Here is a 19,276-nt window from a genome sequence, read left to right on the forward strand (position 1 = left end):
AGGAGACTGGGCTAGTGGAGAGGAGATGAGCACAGAGGCCAAAATGTAGGCTGCAGAGGGCCCCCGGTTCAGGTGGTGGATCCACTGAGATGCACTACTGGAGGATTTAACTTTGAATGGCTTACAAATTAGGATGTTAGTTGCTGCGCCCAAGGATTGTGTTACCTGTTGATTCTAGACTAAGTTTGTGTGCTGTTTTCCTTCACGCAGCAACTCAATTGGGTTCCAGAGAGAAAGGTAAGGCAGCAAAGCATGGGTTTACGAGAAGTGCATTCCCAAAAGCCATGGGAATCTGGAAGCATAGGGCTGGTGAGGCAGCAACCAACCATGGGAACTTAGCAAGCAAGGTGGAGAGATTTCTAGCTCTGAGTCAGAGAGTCTGCTGGGCTGAGAAGAGGCCGGCCTATCTGCCAGTGCCCGCCATCTTGGTGAAGATTGCTTTTTAAATATTTCCTGCCATAGAGAACACTGTTTCACACAAAGGATGGCAGGGTGGTTTTGAGAAACCACAAACCTGTTCCTTTGCTGTGCAAGGCTTGGCTTACAGGAATAACATCCATGGTTAGACGTTCCTTTGTGCTATGCACTAATTTAATGGAAGAAACCACTATGGTGAGAGGTCTTGGTGTGCAGGGTACTGGCCTACAGGAATACATCCTAAATGCAGAGTGCAGAGTTGTCAAGTCCCAGATCAAAGCAAAATCTTATAGAAATGGCAATGTTTGAAAGAAAGCAAGTACTCAATATCATGTGTGTTTAACAGTTAATTATTTATATTCAATTTCATAGCTTGGAATCAAAGAGGATCCTGGCTCAATTTCTTTGTTGGCATTACTTATAACATGAATGTCTTCCTGGAATTAATGAAGTAAAGGTATTTAAAATTTGGAGGCACACATTTTCATCCTGAAATGAAGACTTGTTATTCTTGTTTTTGTAGCAGAACATACCTTAGATCACTAGACTATCTGGCTCTAGTGAATTAGTCAGAATTTTAATTGTTAAGATTCATTAATAATGCACCTCACTGCTTGTTTATATGAGAACTCAAGGTAGATTAAAACTTGTCAAATACGGCAATAATTTCGGAAAGCTATCTTAAAATTTGTAGTAATTCATCTCAAGGATGCTTCAGCTGTCATATTCAAGGGCCAGATCCTACCATTAAGGATCCACCCAGTTCTATTTAGATTTGAGTCTGGCCCAGGAACTATAAAATTATACCATGCCTGTCTACAATGTCTTGGAATTCATCGTGGCCTGGGCTACAGCTTATCCAAGCTGCACACAAATGATTTGTTCTGCAACACAGATGAAATGGTCCAATTAGCATCCCTGGAATCACCAGAACCTCACAAGATAGGATAATGTAACCATTCCAGGTCTCAAGAAGAATCCTGTAAATGCTGTGTAAGACTTCATCAGATGGCAGTTAAGGCGCCCTAATGCTTTTGGCACCAGTTAGAGGTAACTGAGCAGAAGTCCTTACCTGAGAAAAGCCCTATCCTAAATGAGCTGACAATTCCTGCAATGCTTACAGCTGTGCAACATCTTCTTTTAGGAACAGACAATATCTATTTAAGGATTATGCCTGGCTGATGCAGATTTCTTTACACAAGCAGCCATGAGGCAAAACAACCTACCCAAGATCCCACAGACAAGGGAGAAACTGAGCACTGACTGCTTTACTGAAGACAATCTTCACCTACACACTGAAACAGATAGGCATAAGAAAATAAGGCTGTAGCTGTAATACCATTTCCCCCTGAGCCACACTCCAGCTCCAGTCCTCAAAAAATGGTGACTGACTGAATAAAGAATACACACTTGTAAATTCTATCATCTATCTTAAAATGAACCAGATGGTGTTAGGAGAGGAACCCTAGTGGTGTGCGTTTCTCTGTCTAAATCTTGTCTCTGGCTCTAAGTTCAGACTAAACCAATTATATCTTATGTCATCCGGGTGTCAGGGTCCCTTAACACCAGTCATTGTACTGTGACATCAAGGTTTGCAAAATGACAAGATAGCGGAACAGAATTTCTATGAAAAGGGACCGTGGCTGGTCATAGTCCTTTCGTATGTTATTAGAGAGGAAAGTCTTCATCCAACAGAGCAGTCAGGAGGGGCACCTGTCAGAGCACAGTTAGGTCTATTTTCCTCTGACCAGGAAGGTCTCTTTCATACATCACAGAAAGCTTCGGTTCTCTCTGCCATCCAAAGGCGACCAGTCAACACAAAATGAGGATTCAGTACAGTGCTCCTGCCTGAGTCCGGGCACTGCTCTCTCCTATGGGAACAGGCAGGAGGTGGCACTTTTTCTTTATAGATAACTGAACTAGGTAGCAAGCCAAGGGATTTGTTGGCTATGAAGGATGAGCTCTGTGAGGTGTCCAGAGATTAAAAAAAAAAAAACAAAATAAAACAAAATAAAAGCACACAAAAATTAGGAAAAACTCAGTAACTGGTGAAACTAATTTTCTTGTTTGGCACTAAATTTCTTGATTAAGTTTGTAGTGAATCAAAGGTCCAGAATAAATGAATTTTTTTATTCTGTTTAACTCCATTAATTAATTAATAATTCCTTTGCCTGAGTTTAAGAGCATGTTGAATCAATGGCTCTGTTTTCATGACATGGTTACCTGAATGAGTTCCACTGACTCATCCAAGGCAGTTATGGACTACTTGGCCAGAAGCTGACTCAAAAGCTACAAGAATGAAGGATCAGGACTAGTTTAACACATACTACCCTGCCAGCATCACCATGTCTCTCTCTATCAGAGGAATCACTTGAGGACACCCCAGAGGGATTTCCAGCTTCCTATTATATAGTGATATAGTGACTTAGGTAGCACAAGATACAGAAACTTGCAGAGATGTGGTGCTTTTCCCTAGCTTGTTAATTTATGAGCTTGAAATCAGCCATGTCCAGATAACAGGGCTTGTCTCCGCAAGACTGCAACATCAAGACCAACTTTATACCCAGTTGGCGAGAAAAGGATGATGACGATACCACAAGGAAGTCTGGGAGATTTCCTGAAGTTTGAGAATGGCAGTGTAAGCTCATGAGTCAAGATCGAGGGAGGCAATGAGAGAGAGGGGACTGGGCACCAGGGAGGGCAAGGGCAGACAGAGCTAGGAGTTAGCAGTGCCCGAGAAAGACAATGCTATCTATGGCAGAGAGAAAATACAGAGCAAAGAGGGTAGAAGCAGGAAGAAAGATCTGGAAACCAAAACCACGTTTAAAGCAAACAAACTCAGAAGACAGCATATGTGTGTGCTCACTGCCTGCCTTTTGACAATCCTACCCCCAATGAAAAGAGACACCATGATGTGCTGGACTACTGTGCAATGAGGCTCTGTTGTAGCTTTTCACTCTACCCGTGGTTTCAGTGTGGCCCACAGCACTACTGCTGTCACCTTACTTTATAATAGAAGTAAAAGGTGGAACCCTCAGAATAGTCTCTGGGGCTCTCAGACAGCTCATTCTCTGGCCTGCATTCTCCCTCAGCATCTACACTGGGTGCTAAAAGCAATAGCAACAGAAAAAAATGCAGAAAACTTTATATTAATTTATATACTATATGAGCTATCAGTCTGTCATACTGCCTTTTCCCAGGTCCTGACCATCTGTGCATGTACACATGCTGGACAATGTAATGGGTATGTTTTAAAAATCATTTTGGAAGTCAAGGATGAGTCATCACCTGCTGGAGCATACATATATTGACAATTTACTGTCTTCATATGAGTTTGTCTACTTAGACATGTCATACCTGGGGCTTCACCTAAGGGTTTTGGCTCGTGTCTATAATCAGTTACGCCTACAAAATATTCGGTAAGCTTCACCTGTTCCTAGCTGGAAGTTCACTCCTGCTTTGATACAATATTATACTTGGAATAATGCCACAGCCATGTCACCAACACGATGTATGATAAAATGTCTCCCTGCTATTTGTATTAATAGGTTCATGTCTCCTCTAGAGAGACACCCACATTATAATAGATGTCTTATAATTAGGCTATAGGAAGTACCAATGTTCTGCAGCTCTGGTGTGGTTAACCCAGGTGATACTTACAGGAGGCCCCAATACAATTGGCTCTGTTTGCAGATACTGTCCCATGGATAATGGAGGGTTATGATATAAAGCCCTTCTGGGAGATGGTGCTCTGATGGTGGTCATATATCTTCTCTCTCTTCTGGGAGAGAGGTCTCTTCTTGCTGTAATGTCTTTTCCAGGAGACAATGGTCTCCTTGGGGACAAGTGCCTTCTTGGTGAAGCATCCCCTTGGGACATCTCTCTCCTCAATGCAGCTTCTTTTCTTGGTGACAGATGCCTCATGGGTGACAGATCTCTTCTAGGTGATAAATGTCTTCTGGGTGACAAATCTCCTTTGGGTATCAGATACCTCTTTGGCGAATTATCTCGACAGGGTGAAGAATCATATCCTGGTGAGGAACGGTAGCTTGAGGGGGAGAAGTCCCTTGGGGAGGAGCTTGGCTCTGAAGACAACATGGCCTCTTCGTCCATGGAGCTTGGGATGTCTAACCTGTCTTTGTCCGGTTCAGAGTCTGTGCTTTTGCTCTGGAACAGCCTCTGATATTCTGTCATCTGGGTGTCTTCGCAAGAGCCACTGGGTGTCATGAGCTGAGTAACCTGAATACTCGGTAGAGTAACCAAATAGCTGATCAATGACGAATGTCCCAGAGAGCTATCTGAAGGGACACCATGAGCGACAGCGCCAACATTGACAGGCAAGGAAGAGAACCTTGGGGGCTGAGGACTGGTGCTTCTTGACCTTGTTTTGGGTGTCAGATCTCCTTGATCATCAAAGTCATCATCATCTTCATCATCGTCGTCGTTGTCGTCCCCATCTTCCCCATCAGATTCCTCAGCATCTGAGAACTGGTGATCAGTTGAAATGCCGGACATGCTATGCTTCTCAGATGTTTTGTGCAGCTCTTCCATATTTTCTGAAAGAATCCAACAATAATTAACAGGGGCTAAGATCCAGTTTTCAAGTCTGGGAGCTTGTATCTGCCCCAACACTCGTCCCAAAAGCCTTCTTTAGCCCCCCTGGGCATCCTGAAACTATCATGCCTCCGAATCACCCCTGGGGACTCACACGTGCCTACCTACTTGGTTTCATCCCTGAGAACTACAGAATAGGATCTCATATTTCAGACTTCAGAGAAGTCTCATGGCACAATTCAAAGCAAATGGATGTGGCTAGCATTGCTAATGATTGATGCTGGAAGAAGAAAAGCAGAGTGACAGGCTGTCTCTCCTGTTCCAGGTGCAAGTTGTGTGTAAGAGGAATACCTCAGGGGTCTGCCGGCCTCCAGATCCTCTTCTGGGGTTAATGATGGATGTTTTTTCTACTACATTTCCTCTCAATAAGAAGACTAACACATTAAAGTGCTTTCTGTTTCCTCCTAAAGCTTCATAGCACATAAATCATAATTCCATCCCCTGCCTCATGCACACATATCCCTTTGCCCCTTTACAGGGTTTAGAGACAACTGTTTTTCTGATACAGCCCTCCCCACCTCTAAAACAAATTACGCTGCAAATGTTTTCCTTTCTCCTTAGCAGTTCCCAAGCAGTTCAGTGTGTCATTTTAGTCCCTGCAAAGAATACTTAATAAAGCAACGTGCAATCACTAGGCCACAAAGCCCAACTAAGAGGCCAGACCATTCAGGAAGCCACGTACCTGCTTCTTCTGTTTCTGTGTCATCTACTGATGTCATCGAGACGCCCAGCTCCAGACACTTTTTCATGTGGGCCTTAGACTTCATGTGTTTTGTTAGATTTCCTAGAAAATGCAAACAAGAGAACAAGAGAATTAACTACCGAACTGTGATGACTACTGTAAAACTCTATGTGATGAGCTACCTTATGCATATACATTTTTCTGTACTAAAAAACTTATCACAAGAGACTCAGGGATCAACTCAGGGGCCTAGAATATATTCATTTGTTCTCATGAAATGACTGTGTTATGACCTGTGGTCATCTTGACGATGGAGTAACAGCACGCAAGTATGTACTTTTATTTTGCAGTGCAGACTTCCAGAAGCCTAGGTAGAAATTCAGTCTGATGAAGGCATTATTTTTCTCTCTCTGATATAGCTATGCTTAGTATTAAATAAATAAACCACAATGAACTATTCTTTCAAAAATGACTATGTCACATAATGATTAACTTGTTGCTTACAGATCTATGAATTCTTCATATTCTTTTTATACTTCTAATACAACTATTTTTACACTTTCATTGCTCTTATCAAAATATCTATAATTTTTGAAAGTGCTCAAAAAGATTTTTGGATATGTTATCTCTGAAGGGCATAAGTGAATTAAACTTTCCATGAATTCATGAGACTTAGCTGTTTCTGCTACTGTTTGTGTGTGCATGGTATGAATATGAGTAAAGATACTAAGTATGGTACTGTCAGCCCTCTGCATCCATGACTTCTACCTCTGTAGTCACAACCAGTCAATTATATATATTCATACTCCTAAGAGGGACACATTTGGGCTCGCTTCTTCTGAGTAGGCTTGTAATCTTCAGAGCAGATTTCTAGCTAGAAGTGGGAACTGGAAACAATCCCACCTTGACTTTGGTTTGTAGGAGCCATGAGCAGACCAGAGCAGGACAGGAGAGAACGGTGGGAGTCTTATATAGGCAAGGGGAAGGGATCTGTCCTTAGGAGCTTGGTACAGGCAAGGGAGAAGGCTCCGGTACACTTGTACTCAGAGAACGAAAAGTCTGCAAAGTGGGTATTTCAGCAGGAGATGAACCCTGTGGACCTTTCAAGAATGCAGTGCTCATCCTCAAATTCCTAGACCTCTGCCTGCATACTTCCAAAGGCTGACAAGGAAATTCCATTAATGGTCAAAAGGATGCTCCTTCCTGCTGGAGTCTTCACAATGGTTCACAATCAGATTTAATCACCTACCTAGAGTACTATTCTGTACACTTTATAGTGATTGGTGGACTTGCAGTGCGTCCTAAAATCAAACTTTTAAATTTTCTTTCCTCCTTCTCCTTTCTGAGAAGTCCCTTTAAGAGAAGGGACTTCTCAGAAAGCTGGATCACACTAAGGGAGAAGGGTAATTAAAAAACAGCATCCTTATTTCTTTTGATACACAGATGTTTTATGTTCCTTCTCCCTTTTGCACTTCAAATGAGGCATTTAAAGACCCATAAATACTCTCCTAATGAACAGATACTTGAAAACCCTGAACATTAATACTTTTGTCAAAAGAGCACAGCTTAAGGTTGTGCGCTACAACTGAAATAGGTATATATCTCCCTACCAGATTATCACAATTCATACCTGGTTTTAATTATTTGTATCAGGGCAGGTTCCTTGAAATCAAAAATAAACGTGAAAACACTGGAAATGAAGAGGGGTTGATGAGGGGCTGTCTCCAATCTACCTTAGAGAGATCTGATATGCAGCATGAACATGCTATGTCAGATTCTACCATGTTACAGAATAATAGAAATACAAGTTAGGCACCCTTGAGTGAAACATTTCTGCATAAACCAGTCTATTCAAACAGATATTTGAGAAGGATAGGTTATCTCAAGGCAGGTCCTAGCTGGATGAGATTAACTCTTGAGGTCTGAGAGTAAGACTTGTCTCCATGCTGATAAATACACAGAGCAGAAGCTATCAAATCTCTATGTATAATTAATGCAGCTGTGGATGGAGGGGGCCACCAGGGAGTCTATGGCTCTCTACATTATTTATACTCTTGAAAGTGACCACGGCCACATATTTTCTTCCCAGTAGCTTCCCTTGCTTATCCAGTGCCACTCATATATTGCCTCCCTGCAGAATTTCAATATTGGTGCAAATATTATCTAGCCCACATAAATTTCCAAGATGAAGTAATAGCTATCCGGGCTCTTCTAAGCCACTTCCTTCAGAGACAACCTGCCTGGCCCTCAGTCTGCAGCTCTTAATTAGTCATAAAAGGAGCCTCAGAGTCTCACGTACACCCTTTGATCCTGGACAGGAAGGAGGAAATATATCTCGGGGGGGGGGGGTCACATTTTCACAAACAGAACACTCTTTATGGTGGGTGAAAGTGAGTTACAAAATAATATTCAGAATCCTAAATAGCCGGATGTTTTCTGGAAACCTTTTCCTCTCCAAACAACAACGGCAACAGAAGTCAAGCTCATACCTTTCGTTTTGAAGGCGAAATTGCATAACTTGCACACATAAGGCCGAACATCAGTGTGAGTGCGTATGTGTTTTTTAAGCATGCTTGGTTTCTTACAACGAATTCCACACTCTTCACAAATGTACTTTCCCCGTCCACGTCCTCTGACATACACATAATCTTCATTGGATTTGTACCTATTTGAAGAAGAGGCAGACCACTATGATTTTAAATACTCTCAGCATGTGATAATATCAACCCAAAAGCTAGTCAATGCCTGACTTCAATTTTCATGAGGGTCTTTTCCAAATATTCACCCTGACTTCTATGAACCCTGGGGAGTTTATATCATGAACACTTGAGACAATTATGCAATGGAATTATTGCTGTATGCAAATTTTTATTCTATGTGGAATAACAAATTTACTGATGGGATATACAAATGTTCCAATAGGTTTACATAAGTCCAAAGAGATAAAGACCTGGATCTCTGGATTTTCGGGCATAGCAGCATCCAATCAAGGAACATCACTAAATGAATACCAACATTTTAGAATAATCATGCTTCATGCATAATCTGTTAACATGACATCATCTATAATATACATATGGAGACACTCCTCTACATTTGCAGAAAAAATCTTAACTGAGAATAGAAATCTCCTTTGCAAGTTTCTACTCTATTTTTACAACCCTGGTACATGTGTGCCTCTGAAATTTCAACTTAACCAAGGCTAAGCTTGGCTCCCCAACTGTTGTCTACAGATTTGATCTGTTCTTCCCAGGATCATGAATCTGTACTCATGTGGAGTCTAAATTTCAATTGGCTTCTTGAAAGCATTGTTGCATAATGAGAACTAGAGACTTTGGGATAAAACTGGCATTTGTTTCCTGAAGGATTGGACTGAAAGGTTATCTAAGGCCGTCTACTGTCATAAACTTGAGATGAAGAAAGTCTTAGATAGAAGAGGACAAACCTGTCCAATGCTCCTTTTGCTTAGAAATGACAGCACATGATAAATCACAGAGATTTAGGTTATCATACAGTAGACCTGTACTGCACAACTCAATACATAGTATGATCCCTTATATCACAACAGGGCTAGAATTTTAAATCCCATGTCACTGTGACAAGAAAGCATTTCTGGAGCTTCCAAAAGTAGGCTAACATGCAAAAATCTTTGTTCATTGTAGAATTCCTTAGTGGTATTTAGACCGAAAGATGTTTTGTTTTGTTTTTCCCATTCTAAGAGGCTTCTGACTATGCCCATCTTGTTCTAGCTAATACCCACACACAGATACAAAAACAAATTCAAGCCCAATTATCCAATTTGTAAAAGGCTTTTCAAGGCTAAACATCTCTCCATATATTGGAAGATGAACTCTGCTATGGATAAAGGCTCATCTCAGCATGTTCTGCATTTTGGTCAACACTAATCAAAGGGGAAGATGAGGACCATCACCTCTGCATGCCTTTCCCCATTCTTAAAACATTTTGACTATGACTTGGTCTTAAAACTTGTTTTCTTCTCATGCTTGCATTTTATAATAAATCAGAGTACATCCTCAAGGCACAAAATCATCCTTCCACATCCAATTTCACTTTCTGTTCCTAACAAGGATGAAATTGCTTAAGGGCATATATGATGATCTTACAGAAAGCCAATATTCTTCAGGAAAGGTTTCTCTAGCTTTCTCGATACTGGGCTGTACTGACTGGTTTCGTGTGTTAACTTGACACAAGTTAGAGTTATCTGAAAGGAGGGAATTGCAATTGAGAAACTATCTCCATGAGATTTCGCTTTAAGGCACTTTCCTAATTACTGGTCAATGGGAGAGAAAGCTCAGCCCACGGTGGGTGGGGCCATCTTTGGGCTGTTGGTCCTGGGTTTTGTAACAAGGTAAGCAGAAGAAGCCATGAGGAGTAAGGCAGAAAGCAGGACCCCTCCGTGCCTTTGCACCAGCTCCTGCCTCCGGGTTCCAGGCCCGCTTGTGTTCTTGTCCTGACTTTCTCCAATGATGGACTATGATCTGGAGGCATAATAAACCCTTTCTTCCCCAACTTGCTTTTGGTCATGGTATTTCCCCTCAAAGCACAAGAAACCCTAACTGAGACCCCCAGTTGATGAGAAACACATTTTCTCCTTAAATAAAAAAGTTTATTGTCAGTGTCTTAGCTGATGAACTCATCTAAAGAATGAAATAAAGTAAAATTCTACATAAATCTGTATATGGGAAGAATGCGTTCAGATAGCCTATTTACTCTATAACATTTCGGAAGACACACAAATCTACCTGATACACAATGGATTTTGAAAAACAGCAATTTAAAGAAATAGTTATTATCCCTCTCAACTAGATAACCTGGATAATCTAGCCAGTAATTCCTGCCATTGTTACCAATTGCAATCAACAACGTAAGAGAACCTGCTGTTTGGAATGAATGCCTGGTTACCAGAAATTGGTAGAGAATTAGTTCAGAGATTTAAAAAAAAAAAAGACTGAGTTAGAAACAGAAAATGAAATATATATGTGACTTTTCTGGATCATCAAATCACAGCAGAAGAGAGTCCCAGACGTGTTTTTATTTCTACTTATGTTCTTTGTTAGCAGAGATGGATTCCTCAAAATATACAATAGCCTTGGTGGCCCCTGTAAGCCATATACTAAGTACATATATATAAGTACATATGACTGCTCTGAAGACAGCTGCTGCTTAACAGCATGGTGGCCAAGTCACAGAGAGCTGAGACACCTGTCTCTTGGGAAAGACAAAATCTACATTCTTTCCATTGATGTCATGATATGACAGATGTCAAAAACTTTTGATGCAAAGTTCATGCATACATGCCAATGTGGTGAAAAGACACAATACCTAAATGAAGCAAAAATCCAAGGGCAACTCAACTATAACAATCAACTCCAAAATGGTAGAACTGTGAGAAATCTCAGGTCGCTAACAGTCAACATTTTTATGGTAAATAAAATAACATTTTATCCTTCAAATAGCATTGGAATAAAAGTATGTTCATGAAACTATGTAATTTAGTGATAGGTTGGTGAGATGGGACTAAATGACATAATCCCCCAAAATACTTAATGCAGTTACATTTTTTAAGCTAAAATCATAGATCTAGACCTCTTCCATGGATTACAATATATTTCTACTGAAACAAAAACCTAGCTATCACATACTCTTACATTTTCTTAATTTCTTAATTCAAATATATATATATATATTTGTTATATGTATACATTATTTGATATGTATATCAAATATGTATGCCATATGTTTATGTAATATGTATACATATAGACACACTACACACACACTATTTTATACACACACACACACACACACACACACTATTGGCCATTACTACTTGAATTCCATTGGCTTATGACATTTGGGAAGAGGTTGTTATACACCAGTGGAGACAGAGAACACAGTATGGTGCCTTGACTTCAAAAGCAAAAGGGTCATGGGTGATGCAAATGTTAGGATCCCATGGAAGTCTGAAGTTCACTCAATCTATTTCTTAGAAATGTACAGAAGTATGCATGGTTCCGCTCACATCAGCACAGAATACAAATGTGTCCATCAGTAACCCAAATGCTCATGAAGTAGTCAAGAATAAAGGAACGTAAGAGACGCCATGAGGCAGCAATGTAGAAAATGTCATATAAATTTAGAGAAGAGAGAAATTAAGGTACATAATGGAACCATGCTCACTGAGGCCAGGTCCTAGAAGAAAATGTATGTAGTCACTAGCTGTCTCCAGCCCAGCGTTCATCAATGTGACTGCACAAGGGATTTCCTTGGCGCATCTGCAAGATCACACACTATTTACCCGTGCAACCCGTCAGGACCGAACATTTTACATCTGGGCTGATGTTTCCTTACCCGCCTTCAAAGATCTTAATCCGGATTGGCTCCGTTTGTTTGGATCCCAGGTCTTTTTCTCCATGAATCTCTCCTTTCCCTCTTTCCTTTAAGACACTTCCCGCTAATTTCCTTTCTAGTTTGTTGCCGAATAAGAAGGGTGCATCAGGTTTCATCTGTAGGATAAAAAGAGAGAATCATTTCACATGCTTTCTCCGGGATATTCTGGCCTATGCCGCCTGCACTTCTATCATCCCTGCAAGTCTAAAAGATTATAAACTGATTGCAAAAATACAGAGGGCACCAGGGATTAAAATCAAAGGGAAAATGTCAGTTTCCATACTGCCACTTCAGTGTGTAAGTGCAGACACTGAATAGTTCGGATTTCCTCTGCAAAATGTTAACAGAGACTTCCAGCACATACTCTACCATTTGAAGGAACAAGTCAAACAATCCACCTTAAGGAGTTAGTTTCAAAAGCCAATGAAGTTTCAGAAAGCAACCTTGACGTAATGTCCAAAATACTAGTTTTCAAATCTCTATTTTCTTCACTATTAATTTTGTTTACTCTGAAAGTTACTATATTTAAATTTTTTTTTTACATGTAAGGACTGACTGACTGTTTAGGGGCAAATCAGGAGAAAACAGTAACTGTGGAAAGTTATTTTTGACAGAGATATACAGAATATACATGTTAGTCAAACACACCCTTGATATCATTGATGGCATTTGCCATCTGAGAGTTCCTCTCCAATCCTTTTGCTGGCATCCATTCCATGTTTTATTTCCTCATATCTTAAGTCCCAGAATCCCTCATGTCTGCCTTATCACTCAAGAGGCAGAAGGAAAATGACTGACAAACATTAGTCCCAGTAGGAGAACCTCCCTTATCTGGGCTAACAAAGCACTCCCAGTATTTGTGGCTTTTCTGGGAGCCCTCAGAGTAAGGGCAGCCTATAGTATCTCCCATCTCTGGATAACACCAGGTTACTAGAATATTCCTAGCATATTTTAACTTTTAGATCTTCTATCCTTCACTATACTGTCTACTTAGTATTTGACCCATAACCCACTGTACTTTCTAACCCAGGGTCTGTTTTTACCTGTGCAAACTGCTTCCACGCACTGGATGATGTGAGCTTGCCAGTTCCGGGCCTGTGCATAGCAGCCAGAGTATAGATTTCTGCAGTTATTTTTTGTTTGGATCTCAGAAGGGCCAGCGTGGTCTTGGTATTCAATCCTGATGGGTTTGGGTTACAGGAACTAATGCACCATGAAGCATAAACGGAGGATTTGAAGGTGGCCTGTTGCACAAAATTGGGTTTTGTATAATTTAAGAAGCACCAACTCACAGTAGTTGTTGTCCGCAGACTAGGGAACTGAAGGATCTGCTGGAAATCGGCCACGTCCGTGAAAAGAAGAGTGGAATTTGCCACATTTCCGCCGGGTCCGGAGGCCATGTGGACCAGCATGCTGACAGGCAACTTCCGGGCCTTCCCTTCCTCTTCCTGCTGACTGCCTCCCGTGGGCAGGGAGGAGCTCTGCGGGCTCATACTCATGTCTGACGACGTCTCATCCATGTCCAGCTCATCGGAGGACTCTCTGCTTTCCGAGGGCCCGCTGAACTTCCGACGTGGCGGTGCCCTGGAACCTGGAAGTATCTCCCTATTGGGAGGGAAAGGCCCGCTGGCAGACGGATGCTCTTGAGATGAGGAAGGTGACAGGGAGGAAAAGGAAGATGACCTTGACTGGGAGCAGCCATCCTTTGGCTCCGAAGCACACCCCTGCCTCACGAGCTGGGGCTTCTGGGGGCGGGAAAGGCCCTTCTTGATGTCGGAGTTGGTTAGCTCCACGGCACTGAGTTCTTCCACAATCTGCCCGTACATCTTCTCCTCTTTCACCCGTTTCTGTTGCTTGGTTTCCATGAAGAGCTCCAAACTGCTGGCTGGAGACAGCATCCGCTTGCTTCCTCCAAGCGAGGCTGCGTTGTCTGAGGTGGACGGTAAACACAGGGGGATGGAGGACTCTAAGCCCAGGGGTAAGGTCTGAGGTACTTTCCAAAGAGGGTATTTTTCCAAGCCCGTGTGCTGCCCAAGCACTTGGGCTATGTTAAGTCCTATGCCCTGCATGGCTGCATTGGTGACCAGTGTTCTTTGGGTCATATTCTCATCAACCTTGCATATGACGATGGCGGGGCTATTCTGTCCGAGTATCTGAGAAATGCTTGTATACATGACACTTCCGTAGGATGGAACGTGGGTCTGGATCCGAACAGGTACCACTGTTCCCGGGAGCGACTGCAAAGGCCCAGCATTTTCTGAAGCAAAATCTTCTCGAAGAAGCTGCTCAGTAGGCGTTTCAGTGGCTTTACTGCCCGGGTCTGATGGAAACGTCGGAGGGAGGTTCTTGGAGTGTAGCCCTGATGTTCCGGAATAACACGGGTAAGTCTGCTCTTTTGCATGCGGGTAGTCAACAGATTTCTTTCCAGTGTGTTCTGCTACATGCTCTAAGGGATAGCTAGAATGGATGTCAGCTTGGAAAGGAGGCTTGCCGTAGCTGTTCTGTGGGTGTGGGGCGAAGGGATGGGGGAAGTGTGCCTGCCACCAGGGAGGCTGCTGAGCTGGCAAGTGGACCATACAGACAGTCGGGTACTGAAACTGAAACAAGGCATTCTGGATAGGAGAAAACGGAACCGCATCTTGATGTGGAAACAGATGCGGTTGTTCGGGTAAGTGCTTGCTCGCCATGTACGGTGTTGGTTGAATCAAGGGATTTCTCAGCGATTCCTGACTGTCCATGTGCATCATCTGTGGCTGGGCAAGGTGGAGTGGTGGCCCTGAGCTCAGCTGGCCACAAGTACCGACCACCTGCTTTCCCGGGTCATCCCCTGGCAGAGGCGGAAGCACGGAGGACCACGCAGCCCGGAGGCCAGCGTGAAGGTGCTCCATGTGCTCCTGCTTGACGCTGGGGTCCACGCCGCCGGCTTCCCCTTGGGCAATTTCTGGGGAGCCGCTGAAGGAGGCCTGGCGCACCAGAAAGCATTTCTTCCTCTCCCGGGATGGAGATAACGTGGATGGGGGTGTGCCAGTCGCTGGAGCATGGGACAGGTTCCCATAATCAAATGATTTACTCCGTATCTCTGGGACTTCCGTCGGGTGAGGACAGGGCATCTGCTCAGAGGAGCAACGCCGCATTTCTTTCTGGTGGTGATGACCCGGGACAGACAATGAGTATGAACCCGCGGGGACAGTCAAAAACTCAGAATGCTTGCCGCCCTCATCCTGCTTGGGAGGGGCAGTGAGCTTCACCATTTCTTCTCTATCAAAGGACATGGAGAAACTGGAACTGTGGGATAGGTTGCTCTCTTGGCTGGGACTTCGAGAGAGGCCTGTGCCTGTGGACTCGAAACTGGATTCCCCGGAGGAATGCTCCAAATCTGCCAGCCTCAAGCGTTTCTTTTTGGGAGGTAACTTCTCAGCGGGGAGTTGGGAAAGAGTCTCGCTTCTCTGGGGCCACTGGAATTCCTCCACGGGCTTCTCTGGCTCCTTCGTGGGAGCTTCCTTCTCCTTCTCAGGCTTATCGGGTTCCTCTGTGACTCTGATTTCCGGAACCTGGATGTTGTGCTGGCGAACAAGCCTTGGCTGTGCGTGGTAAGAATGCTGAGGTACCTGCTGTGAAGGGGTTGGCTTGCTTCCAGTTTCTGCACCATCCCCTGGAGGAGCCCACTCTGGGCTCACAGGAGTCTCCAAAACCTCACTGTCACATGTCTCAGAAGGTGAAGGAGTCTTGTCCTGTGTACAGGCCACCATTTCTGTTGACTCCGATCTTTCAAAGGAATTGGGCCGGCTCAGAGAGTTTGTGTGCTGAATTACTGAAATCACATTTCCCGGAGGCTTCTTGCCTAGGTCTGTCATCTTGTCAGGATCAGCAGCGGAAGGCAAATCCTCAGACCCAAGAGACGGACTTCTAGGTGGCAGCTGCGGTCGAGCTGGGTCTAAACGATCAAGGCTCTCATGTCCAGTCACCACAAAGCCACTCCTTCCTCCGTCCTGCAGCTTCGGGTCATACTCTGAGGACATCATGCTCACAGGAGCACTTCCCACGCCGCCACATATCATGGGGGTATCCTCCTCATCCCCTACGCTTTTCTCTTTCCTGCGTTTCCTGTTCTCACAGGTCGTCCCGAACATGGTTGCCACCCCCTGCAACGGCACCGAGGGTTCCATAAAATACTCCCCTCCGTGTTTGAAGGAACTCAGGCCAGAAATGTCTCTGTAGCTCTGTTTTGGTGTTTCGGAGTCTTCCCACTTCTTGTACGGTTTACGGCAGACATCATAGTCATACGCAGGCCTGTCTCCTGGAAGTAACTTCTTTTCCCTCAGAGACGAGCTGGAAAGGCTCTTGGGTACCCGTGCAGGGTGCTCTGACTCCATGTGACCCTCCTGTACCGACGGCAGCTCAAACGCTGCTTGTCGCCTTAGCATGCGCTGGGGAGGTATGCCTACCGTGCCAGGGTAAAACACATCATCAGACCCTGTCATCCTCTCATCAAACGAGTGGCTACCTCGCAGAGAAGGAGGGACGCTTAAATTCGTCGCTGAAGACGTTGGCATTGAGTTGCTTCTAATAAGGGGGGAAGAGTCCACAGGAGCTTCTAAGAGAATTGGATTGTTCCCAGGGAAGTTTCCTGGGTACGGTTTTCCTTCATTCCTAACAGAGGGCGGGATGGCTTGTGGTTCCCGACACTCACTGCCGAATTTCGTGGTCTTCAACATGCTGACTTGACCGTGGTCCATTTCTCCTTTGCTGGGAATCAGCTGAGAGATAGGATCTTCAAACATCTTGACCTCCAACCTGGTGTTTACATGAGGCAATGGTTCCATGATACCCCTGCGCCCCATGGCCATGGCGGTGCGCTCCTGACCTGTCGGGGTAACACTAAGTGTATTCCTCGGACTGAGCCGACAGTATTTTCCAAAGATGATCTCTTCGTAAGACTTGGCGTTTGTGTTGGGGGGACTTATCTGCTGCTCTGCACTTTCTGAGCGAGAAAAGTAGCCAGAGTCCGTGCTCCCCTTGCTGTGAGGGCTGAGGAGGTTGAGGGACGGCTCGGAGTCTTGTCCTTTCTTCTCTGACAGTCTCAGTGCAAGTTTCTGTTTCACTGTGTGCGAGTCATCAGCCTTAACATTCAAAGACGGATTAGGGAGCATTTCAGGGCCCAGATACTGAGAGCCCTCATTGGGTAGTGGGATCCCACTTTTGGGGATAATCAAAATTGGCACCTTCATCGGACCACCCAGAGATTCTTCCAAGGACCCGTGGTAGCCGCCTCTGCTAGCAATATCCAAAGGGATGGGAGGGCCAGGGCTCACTTTGTCAGAAGCCTCAGCAAATAAAGAGCTCTCCTCATCCGTGTCTGTGCTCTGCTCACCGTCTGAGTGTATCTCTGCTTCGACATCAATAAAACCAGCCTCAAGGTCCAATTTCGATACAGATGATTCTGTGAAGGGTACCAAGCCAGCCTTAATCGCATGGGCATGAGACTTCCTGTGCTTGTACAAATTGCTCTTTGTCTTGAAAGAGAAACCACAAGGTATGCATGGGTACGGCCGCTCACCAGTATGGGACCTGATGTGTTTCTTTAGAACGCTTGGTTTCGCGCACGCCCTGCTGCAGTACGGGCAGATATATTTGCCCGGCTTTTTGGGTTTCTGCTCTTTTTTGTGAGCATCTTCTGCCTGTTCGATACTTTTCTGGGAGTATTGGCTGTAAGCAGGGTTGAGACTCGAGATCTTTTTTCGAGGGTAACCACCACCGTGGCCGTGCATTGGAAAAGGAAATAGGTCCTCAGAGGCAACAGACGGCAAAGGGCCAGGAAAAAGCCAGGGAGGGCCTTCTAGGCTCTGGGGCGGCTTGTTACTGTGCATCATGCCCTGTGGCAATGAGTGCTGAGGGAAAGAGAGCGAATGTTGGCATGGGTAGGGACTCGGACGGTGCGGTGGGTATTGCTTCTCTGTGACTTGATGTACGCCCTCGCCAGGCGAGGCCAGCTTCCCAGAACCAAACAGCTGCGCTGAAGCTGCATTTCCGGTCTGATCTATTTGCGGTTGTCTCTGTCCTTCCTGACTGCTGAAAGTGCTCATCTTAAGAACAGCTGACTGTTCCTGCCTCCATCTACCTGACACGCTGTCGGTTTCTCCAGACCTTGAGGTAGCGTTTTGTCCTAGAGCCGTGTCCCCGGTGTCCATTTTAACACAAGGTCTTAAGTGCTACTTTGCCCGGAAGCCAAGCAGACTCATGGAGTGTCTCCAACGCTGTGATTTTTAAAGCCAGGTTGCCTCTGGGTTCCTCCTGGTTGCGAACTCGCGTGGATTGTTCCCTCTCTCTGGAACCTTCCGCCGCGCTCACACTGGAGTCAGTGGGCATTGGATGCCTGTGTCCTGGAACCAAACTATAACACAGTTCTCTCCATCCTAGAAATGTCCTTCTTCAAAAGCAAAGTGCAAAGTTACAAAGGATTCCTATGGCATGTGAATCTTTTTCAACTAGGATGAGACTGGGATGACCAATAGTCCAGGAGAAATCCTGATCATCAACTATAGCGAAGCTCAACAGCCCGTTTCACTGACGTACAACGACCTGAAGGAAGAGAAAAGAGGTCACCATAAGAGATGCCCTGGAGGACAGTAAGACCAATGATAAACTATCAGCCTCAAGTTGGAAAAATTAAAATGTTTTTCATTCCAATGAATTATTTATAGCTATTGCATTAATCATCTAATTAAAAGATATTAATTTTAAACTCAGAATTACATCACAGGTATGAATTCCTTCATGACCAATGGGCAGACAGATTTTATAAATACTCCTTCATTCTGTTTAGGAAGCTTATGTGAGGTCCAGAGCTCAGCGGCAAAGCAGCATGCCTAGCGTCTATGAGGCTCTTGGTTTCACCAAACGGACACACCAAAAAAAAGCATTTGAAGGATTCAATAATATGTATAATATATGACTTTTAAAGGCTTAATTAGAAACCTTAGAGCTATGCCTAGCCAAGTTTTATGGCTTGCATGCAAAAGTGTATTATAACTCTATAACTTAAAATGAGTTATACTTACCTATCTGTATTAATATAAAATATAAAAAGTAAATAATAATCAATTCTACATAAAGCATATGTAATAAAACATATATACATGGAATTTTATGTTA

General features: G+C 44.0%; 1 protein-coding gene across 8 annotated transcripts in view; it reads right to left on the reverse strand.

Annotated features, from left to right (window-relative positions):
* Positions 1-19,276, reverse strand: part of Hivep2 (HIVEP zinc finger 2) — a 189,590-nt gene that overhangs the window by 3,163 nt on the left and 167,151 nt on the right. For all 8 annotated transcript variants that reach the window (XM_052169382.1, XM_052169380.1, XM_052169381.1 and 5 more), the window contains 5 exons: positions 13,168-18,703; positions 12,086-12,240; positions 8,203-8,378; positions 5,714-5,815; positions 4,078-4,973 (listed from right to left, as the gene is read on the reverse strand). In XM_052169382.1, the coding sequence (XP_052025342.1) occupies positions 4,078-4,973; positions 5,714-5,815; positions 8,203-8,378; positions 12,086-12,240; positions 13,168-18,312 (6,474 nt within the window). In that variant the 5' untranslated portion in view covers positions 18,313-18,703. The remainder of the gene's footprint in view (positions 1-4,077; positions 4,974-5,713; positions 5,816-8,202; positions 8,379-12,085; positions 12,241-13,167; positions 18,704-19,276) is intronic.

Source organism: Apodemus sylvaticus, chromosome 23 (genome assembly GCF_947179515.1).
Source record: "Apodemus sylvaticus chromosome 23, mApoSyl1.1, whole genome shotgun sequence".
NCBI lineage: Eukaryota > Metazoa > Chordata > Mammalia > Rodentia > Muridae > Apodemus > Apodemus sylvaticus.